Source organism: Furipterus horrens, unplaced genomic scaffold (assembly GCF_987537825.1).
Source record: "Furipterus horrens unplaced genomic scaffold, mFurHor1.1.pri manual_scaffold_3, whole genome shotgun sequence".
Taxonomy (NCBI): Eukaryota; Metazoa; Chordata; class Mammalia; order Chiroptera; family Furipteridae; genus Furipterus; species Furipterus horrens.
The window spans coordinates 44,031,468-44,047,880 of record NW_028327173.1 but is presented as its reverse complement, the minus strand read 5'-3'; the positions used below and the strand labels follow the sequence as shown (position 1 = coordinate 44,047,880).

The following is a 16,413-nucleotide window of genomic DNA, read 5'->3' as shown; positions in this document are numbered from 1 at the left end:
CATGTCTTTTCATGGCTTGACAGCTCATGTCTCTCAGCACTGAATAACAGTCCATTGTCTGCATGCACCACAGTTTACATATCTGCTCAGGGGCTGAGGACATCTTAGTTGCTTCCAAGTTTAGGCAACTATGAATAAAGCTGCTATAAACATCTGTGTGCCGGTTTTTGTGTAGATAAAAGTTTTCAACTCCTTTGAATAAATACCAAGGAGCTTAAAAAGGATTTTGAATATGATATAGTTTTTTAATAAAAGATTAATCTGGAAGCAGTGTGAAAAATGGATTGACAAAGTTGAGAAGAAAGTCTAAAATCAAAGAGAAAGGAAGAGGTCATTATGGCAAGGTACACAGAAAATAAGTTACACCTAAAATAAGGTCAAAATATAGGATAAAAAATGAACATTTAAAAATATCAGTTGCTTACTGATTAGATAAAGGCATTAAAGAAGAACAAGAAGAAAACTGAAGTACAAGGATGATTCTAAGTTTTTAAACTGATAAAAGGGATATTTGTGGTGAAACTTAGAAAAGTCAATTTATTGTTGTTGTTTTTGAGAAGCAGGACTCTGGTAAAGTTAGTTTAGATCCTTTATTTTGACATTCAAGATGAAATATATTTGGCATAGAGTAGACCTTATTAAGTGATGAGTGCATTTAATAGGAGAGTAGGCAGCTAAATCAGTGCACCAGAGAGGACAATCAGAAATACTTGAGAAACAACAGCATTAATGTAGTAGAACTCAAACTATGCAGACAGCTATAATACAGATCTTTGAGAGTCCTGATACTATGAATTTATAACGAGAGGGGGAAAAAAAAAAGCCCATCATAGTCAGATTTAAAAAAAAACAAACACCAAAACTGAGGAAAGTAACAACCTTTTATCTCTTAATGTTTCTGTCCTAACTGTGGAAACAAGAATTAGATTGGTTTTCTCAGGAAGTTATGGGCAAGACGGCGCAGGATTGCCACAGCTGCCACCGCCATCCTGCCAACCCCTCGGATCTCAGCGAGGCCAGGTGATATTTCAGAATGGGAGATAAGCCAATTTGGGAGCAGTTTGGATCTAGCTTCATTCAACGTTACTACCAGTTATTTGATAACAACAGAACCCAACTAGGTGCAATTTACATCTATGCATCATGCCTTACGTGGGAAGGACAGCGATTCCCGGGGAAAGCTGCCATTGTGGAGAGATTGTCTAGCCTTCAGTTCCAGAAATCCAGCACACTATCACAGTGCAGAACCATCAGCCCACACCACATAACTGCATCATCAGCATGGTTGTGGGCCAGCTTAAACCCGATGAAGACCCCATCATGGGGTTCCACCAGATGTTCCTATTTAAGAACATGAATAATACTTGGGTTTGTACCAATGACCTGTTCAGGCTTGTCCTGCACAACTTCAGCTGGCCTCCTCCCAGCCAGGCCCTCAGGCTGTTTCCTCCTCCCTCCTCTTCCCCATACTGTCATATTCACACTCCTCCCGATGCTCCAAATATCACACACAGACGAGCACGGCCGCGGTGGGAGTGGGTACGTGATGTTTGGACACAAGACTAGTTACCTCTACAAGAAAAGTATGTGTTGTACCAGTGTGTGCCTTGGAAAGACTTAAGTAATGCAAAAGGTTGTCTTTAAAAAATTTTTAATCTTCTGGCAAGTTGCTCTAGTAATCCAAAGAAGTGAAGGAGAAAGCAGCAGCCCAGACATTGATTTGTTCAGCTGTTTCAATGCCTCATGATACAATAAAACCACAAAAAAATTATTTAAAAAGAAGTTATGGGTAAAAACTATCTGTTCATGTCATTAGGCATATGCTAGAATCTTAGGAATGAATGGAAAGATCCACTGTGCAGACCCTTGAATTCCAGATGAAGCTTTGCTACAGACTTCCCTGATAATCCTCTTTCCTGATGTTTCTACACAGCAGTTTCCATATTGGGCTGTGCTATTCCTGTCCTTTGTTTTCTATAGGATTTACATAGGATGTTATAAAATGTTTATGTGACAAATTTGGCATTGTAAAACATGTCTAGAATTGAGATTTAAGAACGTTCTTACTAAAATTAGACAATGGAGTAATCATGTGATCAGAGATTATGCTTACAAATAAATAATGTATTTTACTGAGCCATAAGAAAATAGATTAAGGGACAGTAAGAAGAGAAAGTTAATTTTTTAATATATCGTCAGTTCAAGAGTCAAAATTTTTATATTGTTTCTTTACTTTCATGGGGGGACTCTCTTGTTCTTTTCATTTTATACATTATTAGAACCATAAAAATAGATTTTGTAATAAGATTAATCAGCAAAGCATAAGCACTTTCAAATAGTTAATTTTTCAAAATCTACATGAAAAGTGACACAAATACAAAGATTAGCAATATTCCTACTGTGAGCAAAAATCACAGTAAATCCTCAATTAACAACATATATAGGTTCTTTGAATTGCAGCAAAATGATGTATAATGAATTAACCTAAAAATAAAAAGGCCAAAGTGAGAGGCAACAAGCATCTATTTTGGAAGCACTGATTCAGGCAGAACCCCAAATAGTGTCCCAATTAGGAGGTGATGGCAAGGAGTATTTATGAGAAAGGAAAGAGAAAATTTATGTCAATAGAAGGAAGGAATTTTTATAGGTGGAGATAAGGTAACATAGTGATGTTATTCTAAAGAATACTTTGAATTTTCAGTCCAGTAGTCATAGTATCTGCTTTCTTATCTTTACAAACAGTGGTTTGGGACACAGTGCTGCCTTAGGCTCAGTCCAAAGGTTATTTTGCCCAGTGTTAACATTCCAAACGTTTGAGGAGTAAGACATGCTGTGTGTCTGGATGGCAACCCTGACTCCATTTTAAAGTGGCTTCCTTTACATTATATTTTGTCTTTCCCCCTTTTGATTGAGATCTTTCCTTGAAAACATTGCTGATCAATCATTGAAAGCAACCCTGGTCAGTTATTAAAAGTGCCGTTGGTTCTCCATTGTCGAGAAGGCTCCTTTTTGGTATGTCATGCCATTGCCAATCCCTCATTGACAGGAATGCTCATTCCTGATATGTTTGTCCCACATAGAAGCAGAAGTGTTTTTTAAGGAGCCTTAAGTCACATATGGGCGACAAGAGCACTAGAACAGAGGAAGCCTTTCAGGGCAAACATTTTTTGTTGTTTCTTGAGATTTCATATGAAGTCTCATCAGCCTTAGTGATCATCTCAAAACATAGAGCAACAATTATTGGAGTGGTGTCTTTATAACGTTGAGCTTTTGTAATGGTAAAAATACCTATAATAATAAACAAAATGTTAAGTTTAGTTTGAATAGTAGGTCTGAACCAGGAGGCAATACCTGACAGCAGTCAGCTGAAGATATTAGAGAGCTGTGAAGTGTCAGTGGGCACTGTATTTAATCATTTGACTTGTGCCCAGATTTTATCTAGTTCCATCTCTATTTTATCAAAGGTGTTTTATCCAAGTATAAGAGATATTAACAACACAGCAAAACTAACCTTGTTTAGCTAGGATGTGGTCAAGAGCAATCCCTTTAATGACAAGGAGGGTAATCTTAAGGAGAAAAGTCACGATTCAAGGAAAATCACAATGCTCGGTGGTAGACTATAAACTAGTGCAGCTGTCTTTAAAGTTTATTTTCATTTAAAGTTTGTTTTCATTTAAAAGTTAAACTAGGTCTGTGACATCATCAAAGATGCTTAATTTACAGGCAATAAGAATGTCAAATGCCTTGCAACTGGGTGTCTTCCCAATAAGACAGTCTCACAGATTTAGAGACTGGTTTGTGGGTTATGTTGTGCAAATTAACATGTGTGTTCTGTTTTCACAGGGCATAAGCCTATGATCTCATTACCTGGGTGATTGTCTGCACGTAGGCCTCACTTAATCCTGTCTGCATCGCTGCCTCCTGAGACTCAACAGTTAGATGGAACCAAGTGGCTGGGTTGGTGAAGAACGGGGTGATCTGTGGGCTTCACTTTAAAACTGGTTTCTCTTTTCTATCCTAATGGCTTGGACAGAAAGGGCCTGAACTAAGTATAGTGGGCAAAAGGGCTTTGGACAGGTGTGACATGCCTTGCATACTTTCCTCCAAAGAAACATTTTTTTCCCTAATGTGGGACATTGAAAAATTAATCCCTGACTTTTGTCATCTAGTGGTCTCAGTTTTAATGATGCCTTTTAACCCTGTTGCCAAATGTTGCCCCCAGAATACAACAAGGATGCCAGCCTATTAAACCGAGCATGCCATTGCCCAGGGACAGCCAACTGACCTGGAGTCTGCAAGATCCTTCCCCATATGGGAAGGCCACCCTCCCCTCCACACCCCCACTCTTATTAGGGATTTCTGGACCCAAGGGTAGGTAAGACGATGACCATGTCCAGCTTGAAGCAGCTAGAGGAGCACGAGACCTTTGCCCATTGTCCTTTATAAGATTATAAAGGGTCTTAAGTCTGAGAGGGGGAAATTGTTACAGAGTGGGGGGGTCCCCCTCCAATAATAATAATGAATTAAAAAATATATATAGGTTAAAAAGAAAGAGCAATCTTATTATCTAATATAAATTGCACAACGGAATTTAAGGATTTTTCTTGCTTTTATTGCTTTGGCAGTAGCTCTAGTAATTTTCTCTTAGGTTTTGGATAAGTTTTTCATTGTGCATTTATTCATTGCAATACCTGCTTAAAGAAAAAGTATTTTTCCAAATCTGGTAACTTTACTGGGATTGGCATCACTAGGTATTGAACATCCTTGACTATGTGGGCAACCAGTTGCACATTTTGACCTGTGAAGAAGGTTTAAAGATGACCCCCAATGTTGAGATATCTTTCTGGGCAGAAATTAAGGGAAAAAGAAAAGAGTAATTGTTCTAGTGAGTGCTTGGCCTCTCACATTAATTGTGAGATAGGAAGGAACTAAAGTAAGGGGGAGAAATGAAGGTGTAGGTTATACTAAGAGTTTGTAAATTCTGGAGGGAAAGGTAAATGTTTCAATTCTACTTAAAAAGGTATAATTTACCAAATTGCTGTGTTTAGGGGAAAAGGCCTTATATTTGGAAAACAAAGATAAAAAATAGTAATATTTCAAATATGTCATAAAATTATAATCATCCTCACTACTTTATTCAGTCCCACATTATTAATTCTTGTTGATATTGATCTTTTTGTCAGTGGTTTTATGAACCCAGTTTTTTTTTAATTTTTAGAATTCGCAAATCTTCACTCAATTTAATGGTACAATCTGAAAGTTTATTAGAACCCTGTATTTTAAAGATTTTATTTATTTATTTTTAGAGAGAGGAAGAGAAGGAGAAAGGAAGAGAAACATCAATGTGCAGTTTCTTTTTGTGTGCCCCCATCCAGGGACCTGGCCCACAACCCAGGCCTGTGCCCTGACTAGGAATCAAACTGCTGACCCTTTGGTTTGCAGGCCGGCACTCAATCCACTGAGCCACACCAGCCAGGACAGAACCCTGTATTTTAGAGTTAGTGTCATAGTCCTCTCCATGAATGTCTCTGAAGATGAAACATCTTTGCAGGAACACTTTTGCAAAAGCATCAGAGTGAAATAATAACTGCCTGCAAATGACAAAAGACTTAAAAAGATCTGGTGAGAGTTCAAAAATACTCACATAAAAATGATGTCAGTGACTTAGTTATCCATTCTAATCTTAGCCTGACCATACATAACATTTTTAAAGTTCAAAAGTTGATCTAATAAATTCCAAATTTCCTATCACTTAAACCTTTAAGTGTAAATGATTTAATTTAAAAATAAGCTCCTTAAGGACTCCATTTCTAGGTTCAGGAGCAGAGCTAGAAGTTACTTCTTTTTCCTCTAAACCAGTGGGTCCCTAAAGAGAGCATGGACTCAAAACATAGGGGTATAAATGTACAGAAAGTTTAATGGTGCTGCCTGTCTTCCCTGGCCTTGGCGGGAAAAAAAAAGGGAGGATGCTGGTGGTATTCCACAGCCTACGAGAAAACCAGCTTTTCTCACTGAGTTGTGGAAAAGGTGGTACTTTTGTCACTGGATCTTAGTGGGTGCCAGAAAAGTACCTATCACGGAGATAGCCACTGGGCCCCCTGTTTTAGAGAATAAGTGGGTACAGTCCTAACTCTTGTTGAGAAAGGCTAGGTATTGTGCTGCTTGATTGCCCAGGCACAAGTGACCACCTACTGTTTATGAATACATAACTGAAAGCCAAGCTACATGCTTATATTTCAACTAAAGCTTTCAGGAGTAAATTTGAAATAATGTATCATAATCGTGGAGCTTTATATTGAACACCTGTAGACACTGACTACTAAAATGAATAGTCTATTGGCTGAAGGAGGCTTGTTGTAGGTGGCATTTGCCTGGAGGATGCAGGACCAAGAAAGGAGATTTTAAAAAATAGTGTAGTAATGCTGCAAAATTGGTTTAAGAAAATTTTAAATATAGTTACAATACTAATATATTACTCAAATAATTTTGTGTCCTATTTCAAATGGTCCCAGGGTTCTCAAAGTGTGGTCTCTGAATCAGCAATATCAGCATCATTTTTATCAGAAGTGCAATTATCCTGCCCCACCCTATATTTCAGATTCTGAAACTCTGCTGGTGGGGTCCATTATTCTGTGTTTTGACAAATTCTCCAGGTGATTCTGATGCTTCCTAAAGTTTGAGAATCACTACATAATCCAATTCTTTAAAACTGGTGCTACTGTGGATGAAGAGGCACCATTCAAATTCAAATACTTTTACTTTAGGGTAAAAGGATTAAACTTTCCCTTAAAACACTCATTTGTTCAGTATAAAGGATATCTGCACCACAGAACTTTTAGTATAAAAATTTAGAAAGAATACATGGAGGGGAAAATACCTCCAACTTTTCCACTTTCACTTTGTCTTATTACAATTTGCTCAAGTTAAAAGCCAAAGATCAATGCCTATCTTCAAACCATTGAATGTGTCTGCATAATCAATAACTCATCTTCAAGTAAAGGAATTTATATTACATAAGTGGTTCCCCTATCTTGAACTAGAAGTCAGAATCTCTAGGGATGAGACCCAGGAATTTACATTTTTAACAGCACCCTGGTGAATCACATGCTCATTTAGGCTTTGGAGTCATTATCTTAGACAAAACAGTGACACCTAAATATACCTGTTACCAATTATGCACATTTATTTAACAAAACAGCTATAATCCAGTTCCAATCTGTTATAGCTCTCTGGAGCATAATACTTCTATTTTTCTGCTGAAGAATCTGCTCTAAGAGTACGTAAATGGCCAGACCCATATGAGTTGGAAACGTGATTTTAATGGAACTGCTGGGCCGTTGTTCTTAAGTAACATAGAGGTATCATAAATTAAAACAACGATAAACAAAATAGCTTTTTAAAATCTTGTGTTATTTAGTGAAGCCGTTAGAATTAAGAAAAAGTAAAATATTTGTAAGATTAAAAAAACAACCCCCACCCCCCCCCCCACCCCCCCCCCCCGCCAAGTGTCCACTTACTGGAGCCCTAAACTCCTTGGTCTCCTGTTACAAGACCTTTCCCTTACCTAAGCTTTCACTATGAAAAAGAAAGGTGTAATACCCATCTTTGTGCTAGAGTCCTAAAGCACGGTTCGCAGCAGCCTTCCACAAATTCTCTAGGATAACAGGGAGGCCATTATATTACAATAGTAACAGCACAGATTCTGAAATCGGACAAATATCACTTTTATTCCAACTCAGTAATAAGGTCAACATGCTTATTAGGCATCTTTGAACCAGGTTCGTTATCTGTAAACCCAAATCCTACCGGGACTAACGGAGATTATGTTTGTAAAGCGTTTATCTAATCGTTTTGCAGACAGAAAAGTCACAGCAGGGTTAGCTCGAGAGTGGGATTGGATGGAGGGCAGCTGATTCTCGAAGTCAGCCTTCTTTTTCCGGTTTGGAAAGCCAACCAACGCTCTGCTCTCCCAGATGATTCAGCGGGCCATCAGGGTCAAGAACTTGAGCGCAGCCGATGCAAGGTCCCTTTAAGAGCTGCTTCCCTCCTCCCTACTCCCTCCCGTTCGTAGGCGAAGGCGGAACCGGAAGCCGTGGGGGACGCGCCGGTCCCCAGCATGGCGGCCTCCTGGCCCTTCGACCAGGCTGTTCCTGAAACAGTGGCTGTCAAACTCCTGAGTTTCCTGTGGTTCGTGTCAGTCACCACGGGACCCTGGGGAGCTGCCGCCGCCGGGGGCGAGGAGACGCTTAAGTGCGAGGACCTCAAAGTGGGACAATATCCTCTGTGAGGAGCTTCCTCTTGGGGGCGAGGTAGATTTGCGGTCGCGAGTGGGTCGTGGCCCTCTACGCGGGCTAGGGTTGTGCTGAAAAGAACGATGACCTGTGGCCTCTAGTGGCCAAGGGACCCTAGGTGGAGAAGAGAGATTAGGGATTTCAAAAACAAGCCACTCTTTGGGATTTCCTTGGGATTTTACGATGGTTGGCGCTTCCTCTTCTGATCCTTTTTTTTTTTTTTTTTTTAACTGGGGGCTTTATTTACTCACCAAACACATAGATCCTGAAGTATGTAAGGTTCTGGTCTAGCACTAGTAATAAAGAGATTGACAGGCTCTACCCTGGAAATTTGCTGACTTATTGTGAGACAAATAGTAAGGTAGTTGATAACGATAAAGCCGGCGTACGTTGCCCATTTATTGTTAACTTTACATGTATTAATGTATATTATTTTCAAACTTTGTGAGATCCCAAATTGTCAGGGGGCAAACTCCTGCTCCATTTAGTTGTGGTGGGCAAATTATTTGAGCTTTGTTTTCTCATGATTAAAAAATAAAGATAACAATGGAACCAATGTAAAGGTCTGTTGTGATAAACTATACTACAGGTAAATTACTTAGGATAATGCCTGGTACAAAGTAGGGACTATATGTGTTAGCTGTTTACTTACAGAAGAGAAAACTAAGGCTGAAGGGGTTGCGTGGATCTGTTCATTTTAACAGTTCTGATAAACTGAGGGACAATATGAAATGGAGTTGCATTCAAATTGAAATAGCTAATTTTGTACAAAATTAGATAGTTTTATACAAATTGTATAACAGAAAAATTAATAACGAAAGCCAGAGATATAAGAAAGATTCTATGAGCGAGAAGTCTAAAAATTAAGAAAATTCTATTCTATAGCATTTTTATGTGAGTTGAGAGACAGCAATTATTTGGTTTTTACAGAATAGCTGTAATTTACTGAATGCCATTTTGCTTGGAGTTTGAGAATCACGCATCTAGTAAATTGAGTTTTCTTGGCAAAAATGTCAGAGTGGTTCTGTGCAAGAAAATGGGCAGTATAAACTCTAGAGAGATGTGGTTGAGCATATAGGACTGAGGTGATGATAACTGGAAAGTATCCTGGAATGAAAACGAGGTTTCCAGTATTGATTCAAAATCTTAAACAGGTGTCAGACTCTGGCTCCATAGACATCTTGTGAATACCTTACTCAATGTAGTGTTAATAAAATATTTGGGAACCAGAAAAACACCCGAGTGTTTTGAACATCTGTCAGAAGATAATTGTTATATCTGTTTCCAAAAACTTAAAACCCTTCTGGGGAGACTATGTAGACCCACCTGAAGCACCATCTTCCCAGCTGTCTGATGAACAGTGCCCTCGGCTTGGAATCAGGAAACCTGAGTTTGCAACCTGTCACTTATATGACTTTGGATAAGTCACTCAAAATCTCCGGAAACTTGTTTTTTTTAACCCTAAAGTTCTCTTACAGTAATTTGGTAGTTTCATTTTTCCTCTGTGCTTAAACTCTCACCAATGTTCTTTAAGGATGGCATTCTTTGCTAGAGTTAATATACTTTTCCTGGAATAAATTAATGTTCAGATATTATTTAGTGACACTAACAGTTTGTGCTTGTGTTTTTTTGACCTGGACAAATTAACAGCCTCTCTTTACATGTGAATATAAACATGAGTATATGTGAGATTACATGAGATATTAAACAGATGGTAATGTTTTGTGTTGGAATGGAGTTCATGTTTCCTTAACTTTTCTTAAATATATCTGTAAAGATCCAAAAATAAATGATGCTACACAAGAACCAGTTAACTGTACAAACTACACAGCTCATGGTAAGACTTCTAGAAACATGTCTTTAAAGATAACTTTTAAAACATTATTTCACAGATCAGTGTATGATCACTAAAAGTAATGAATGTGCTTTTCTTGGGTTATAACATTATTATTCAATTTCTAGAACAACTTAAATTTGAAGAACTGACTAGGGGATTTAAAAATTGTATTCTCTTTAATTTTATAGACTGGGAAGTTTTATGTTTTCATTATTTTTTTTGAACTTCTGGAATCAGTTTATGTAGCTGTCTTGATGCCCTTTATTTACCAACCTATGTTATATAAAGGTGCTTCTTTAGTTAGATTTTAATTACTTGTGAAGGACTTGAAATGAGACTGTTAGTCCAACAAGTACAGTGAGCAGCTTTATCACCCACATTATGCACTTGTAAAATATACTTAGGTACCTCTTAAGTATGAAAACAGTACAGTCAGGATTTTAAGGATTTATTTATTTGCTTGCTTATTTATTTATTTATTTATTGTATTAGTATTTTCTTAGAGATATTTTGATAACAAATAGCAAACCCTCAGCCTAATGATTTGTGGGAAGCTTCTGTTATTCTAAAATATGTGTGATGCCAGATGAAAATTAGTAACTTTTTTGTTTAGTCTTTTCTTCTAAAAGGGTATGCCCTGCCTTGTGTGGCTTAGTTGGTTAGACATCATCCCGCAAAGCAAAAGGGTATATGTTGGAAGGGAGGCAGGTAGATTTATATTTTGGAGCTATTTAACTTTCTTATTGGCACGATACATAATGATGATAATTACATAGTATTGTTTTGAGAAGAGCACCTATTGAATATATATTGTTTTATGTATCAGACATGAAATAAGCCAATAATTGTTATTTTTTGTAAGAGAAAGCTACAAAGCCGATTTATTATGTAAATGAGATTAAATTAATTATTTTTGTTATAGCAAAAACCTTAGTTTTTAAAAAAGTATCAAATAATTGACCTCTTGATTATGAATTTGTATATATATTTAAAAACAGATATATTTTTATCTTGTTATATTTTTATGTTTTTGTCACATTGTTAGCCTGATTTTAGTCAGCAAAGATATTTGAAAGTAAGTTATGTTAACTTTTTATAATTGATGTTTTGCTATATGTAATAGGTTATATACATATATGATTTGTATAGTATACATTGCTTAACATGTATACATTTATTTAATTTAGATGTATTAAAAGGAACTTTGCAAGGAATTACCTACTCTTTAAATTACAAGTATACTCTGATTTGCCTGTTTTATATATTTGCCTATTATATTGTGCTTTTGGAATACAGAGAATAAAGTTAACACACATAAAGAAGCATCAGCTTTCAAATATTCAACCACTTATATAAAAGATGTTGGAATTCTGTGACTACTGTTTTGACTCAGATATCTAATTTTAAGGTAGGAAAGAGGCAGTCAGCTGTTTCAAAAAAGCATTTTCTATCCTTCAGGGTTCTTTGCAAGTATGAGAATTTTTAAGAAAATTATGTAATAACAAGAATAATTTCTGGCCCAAAAGAGCTGTGCTTTCCAGTTCAATGTCTGTTATAGATTAATAAATCAGTGGCTTTAAGTCATTATCATAATTTTAAAAAGAAAAGTTTCTGAGACAAATACAAGTCACAGGGTTTCTGCATGTGGATGTACATGATACAAAGGAGTCTTAGCCGAAAGCTGGGAAGGTACTATCTTCTCAGCCCAACACTCATTAAGCTATGTCTGTCCACATGAAGTTTTTTTTTTCATTGCTCTTTTAAAACACACAAAGGCTAGTGGAGTGGCCATGATGAATCACTTCTAAGTCCTGAGCAGAGAGGACATCAAAATGACCCTTCAAACATGAAGGTTCATTTTCTTAATCTGTACTTTCTGTGTAGGAATGAATGGGAGGAATGTTTTGCAAAGAGGGAAGTTTGTGGGTAGAGAGTAGGAATTGCGACCCAAGTCAAAGGAAATTCAACTATGACAATAAATTGATGTGATCTTAAAATGGTTCCCAGTTAGCCCAATGCCAGTTAACAAGCATATTTATTTATTGAGAAATTACGTGTAATAAATAACTTAAATTTATTAAATTAAAAAATAACTGAAAATTAATTTATATATTATAAAATTATTTATTGAGAAATGACTTAATTTATTAGATGGTATAGATGATATATGGCAGAAGATAAATCTCTGCCCTCAAGGAGTGTTCTGCCTAGATTTATATGTTTATATACGAGGGGAGACCCCCCCCCAAACTGGAATTTATTTATAAAAAATTGTGTATTTATTCTTGTAAGTTTATACTTTAGTCACCTTGAAAGTACTCTAAATTTGATGCAATGCACGTATTGAGACTTTTTCTCCATGCTCAGAACAATTTTTGAACTTGTTGATTTTGATGCCTTTTAGTGCTTTCGCTGTTTTTTTTTTTTTTTTTTTTTCACTTCTTCCACATGGGCAAAACGTTTCCCTTTGATGACTCTTCATCCAAGGAAAAAAACAAACAAAAAGGAGATTGGGTGAACATGGAGGGTGGGTCACAGGGTTGTGCAGTTTTTGGTCAAAAACTGCTGAACACTCAGCACAGTGTAGGCAGGTGCGCTTGTAATTCACCCTTCGTGAAATAGGCCAATGCATTGAAAGAGTCTTCAAAACAAAATTCACTGAAGCTGAACACAGTCACAGCAATGCTGGCTGGTACACTGATCCATATGGGTTCCTAGAAAACTCACCTAGCTGGGGGAACCTGTGTTACAAGTGGCCTACCCTCTAGAAGATAATCCTGTTTTTTTGGGGGGGGGGGGATGTCCCTCTTGTATATACATGTACACATACACATATGCAAGTGTTTTTAATTTTTTGATCAGTGAAATACAAAAGTATTTACTCTTTCTCCCCAAATTTTGTTCTGCTCCTTTGGCAGAATTAAAAAAAATTTTTTTTTCTTAAGTTTTTATTGAAATTCACAGAAAAGTACATGTAAGTGGAACTCAAGTGAATTTTTTCACAGAATGAACATATATGTGAATGTATCCTAGTCAAGAATCTCCATTACCAACATGCCAAAAGCCTCCCTCATGTTCTTTTATAATCACTATCTTGCCTGAATGGATAACCATTATCCTAACTTCTAAGAGCATAAATTAGTTATGCAAAGATTGTGTTATTTTTAAACTTTAGTTGGAGATAATTTCAAGCTACAGAAAAGTTGCAGAAACAAGAGTAGTACAAAGAACACCCATATACCCTTTACCCAGATCCACCAATTGTTAACACATCTGTTTTCTTTATCATTATGTGCTCATGTAAACTCTGAATTTGTGTATATATATTTTTCCCTAAATACATTTGTGTGTTTCCAAAGAATAGAGATATTCTTTTAACCACAGTTCAGTTATAAAATTCAGTAAATTTAATATTAGTGTTCTTACTTTACTATCCATATTCTAATTTTATCAAATGACCCAAGTAATACCTTTATAGCATTTTCCCCCAGTACAGGATCCTAAAATCAGGTTTTGCCTTTAGTTGTCTTTAGACTGGAACAATTACACAGCCTTGTCTTTAATGACACATGTGTTTGAAGACTGCAGTCTCTTTTGTTTTAATAGAATGTTCCTCATTTGGGATTGTCTGATATTTCATTATGATTAGATTTAGGTTATACATTCCAGGCTGGAAAATTACATAGGTGATGGTGTGTCCTCAGCATCTCGTATCTGCGATACATGGTATCCATCTGCCTCTCATTAGTGAATGTTAATTGTTCAATGTGGATCACTCAGATTTTCTCTCTGTATAGTTAATATTTTTTCCTTTGCAACTAATACACAGTCTTTGGGGAGACTCATTAAGACCATGCAAATATACTGTTCTTCATCAAAATTTTCCCCTGGACTTAGCATCCATGATAATTGTAGCCTGAACTATTCTTCACTGTGATAGTTGCAAAATGATGATTTTCCAACTCCAGCACTTCCAGAGGATAACTATCTTTTAATGCTGGAAATATGAAGAAGATTTGGCTTCTGCTAACTTTATCTTTTGCTTTCACCCAAATTCTAAATTGACACATTTAATTACCTGGTCAGTATGCAGTATAATCTGTTATAGAGGTCATACTGAGTCTGACTTTTATTTGACACATCACAATTTCTGTTCCGAAGCATGATGTGAACTGAAGTAGGATCTCAGAGAGAAACATCCATTTGTTGTTCCACCTATTTATGCATTCATTGGTTGAGTCCTGTATGTGCCCTGATTGGGAATCGAACCTGCAACCTTAGTGTATCAGGATGACGATGCTCCAACCAACTGACTCACCCAGCCAGGGCCAGTGCTGCTTTTTATAATTGAGAAATACTGTGTAGTTATTGACTTAAATTGATGCCATAAATTTTAGCATTGGTCAGAGCCAAACTTTTTGCAAGAAAACTGAAAATTGAATAGTTTTCAGGCTTATAGCATGTTGCTTAATTTTATCTCAACATTTATTGGTAACTGGCTTCTTTAATCTCATCATATTGATTTATTTTTGCTTGTTTCTGAAATCAGTGCAAACATGGAATTATGGTATGATGGAAAGAGTATAGATTAATAGTAATGAGTCGAGGACTTATAATTATTATCTGCTTATGAGACCAGCTCAACTCAATATCTTGGAACCTCAGTATTCCCATTTTTAAAATGAAAAAAAGGAACATATTAATAGTTCTGTCTACTTCACAGTTCTTTTTATTTTTGTTTTTTTTTTAGGGGTCAAATGAAATCATTATAAAGCATATAAAAATGGATAAACTCTAGGGTTGTGGGCTTCTTTTGAATTGATTAATTTTATTTCACAAAATCTCCTATTAATTTTACAGCCACTCACAATGTTAGATTTATTTCTCATGCCAGGTTCATTCTCCTATTTTTCTCAAAGTTGAAGTTCTCTAATTTCCTAGAGTGAAGAACCTAACACTCATTGAATACTTTCTCTAATCAGGCCCCATGCTTTACACACCATACATGTATATTAGCATTACAAGGGTGTTCACCTCATTTCCCTGATTACAAAACAAGAGTAAGAGGTTTTGTAACTTGCTCAAAGATTCATACATACTAGTTAAGTGACTGAGTTTGGACTTATACCCAGATTCGTCCAGTTCCAAAGTTCTGCCTTTTGGAGTTCTCTATCAATTCAAACAAACCTGGTCAGTCTCAGTGGTTCTTTTATTATTTTTTCATTCCATTTCTCTATATACTTCAAGTAGCAGCTCATTGTAACTCTGAAGTACCTAATTTTCATCCTTTGAAATAATTAACTCATACTTTTGTCAAACTTGTCTGGAATTATTGTATCAGTGTGGTTTCCCCTTCACTCTGACACCTCTTTCTACTACTTTTATCTGTCTGCTATTTGTGCCTTTCTGCTCTTTGTATCTTTCTTGAGCCTTGGGTACTCTTCCCTTTTTCATCATCTCATGTTGAATACAAAACAGCTCACATTGAGTACAAATAATATCTTGTAGTAGAAATGATAAAACATATCATTGAAAACAAATTGTCAAAATATGGAAGTTAATAATAGTATTGAAAAAGAAAAAAATATGATTTCTTAGTTTTTAATATTTTTTATAATGCATTTTTACAATTCACCAGTAAATGTTTGCTCTTTTAAAATTTCGTACAGAAATCCGTCATTAACAAAAACAATGCACTTCTGTTAGGCAAGGTGTATTGCACAAGAGCCTTAACTGCAATCATAATTACAGTATTTTGCATTAAAACTATTTAAGATCTGATTTTAGGTAGTCTGCAGAAAGATCTAATTTAACAAGGCTATAAGACAAGAAAGTGACAGCTTCAAATTGAGTAACTGCAAGGTAATACATTTAGAGGAAAACTACCCAAAATTTAGTAATAGAATTGTTTCATGGCACAGTTCTTTAATCCAGGGCTTATTCAAGGATTTGAAAAAGTTTCAAGGTGCTTTTTTGAGGAAAAACTTATTTATGTATAGACATTCTTGCAGGTCACTTCTTTGTGGAGGTGGAATGGTCCTCATCAGACAAAAAGTAAAAACAAAATAAAACACCTTTTTAAACCAAATATCTTCTTTACTTACGTGTCTGATGCTTAACCTCAGTCTTCAAACTGGAGTGCATGTACTCCTTGGAGTAACCAGAGCTTTCCAAGAGGTATAGACGTTGAATTAGTTTCTTAAGGCCGTCATAACAGAATGTTACAAACTGAATGGCCTGCAGCAACAGACATTTACTCTCAGTTCTGTAGCCTAGAAGTCTGAA

At 36.2% G+C, this 16,413-nt stretch overlaps 1 protein-coding gene and 1 pseudogene across 3 annotated transcripts in view; both read left to right on the top strand.

Annotated features, from left to right (window-relative positions):
• Positions 1–1,033: 1,033 nt before the first annotated feature.
• On the top strand, positions 1,034–1,566 carry LOC150015001 (nuclear transport factor 2 pseudogene; annotated as a pseudogene).
• Positions 1,567–8,082: 6,516 nt separating this feature from the next.
• The window catches only part of TM2D1 (TM2 domain containing 1), a 48,934-nt gene continuing 40,603 nt past the window's right edge, over positions 8,083–16,413 (top strand). For all 3 annotated transcript variants that reach the window (XM_090269548.1, XM_090269547.1, XM_090269549.1), the window contains exons 1-2: positions 8,083–8,278; positions 10,059–10,128. In XM_090269548.1, coding sequence (XP_090125674.1) covers positions 8,117–8,278; positions 10,059–10,128 — 232 coding nt within the window. In that variant the 5' untranslated portion in view covers positions 8,083–8,116. The remainder of the gene's footprint in view (positions 8,279–10,058; positions 10,129–16,413) is intronic.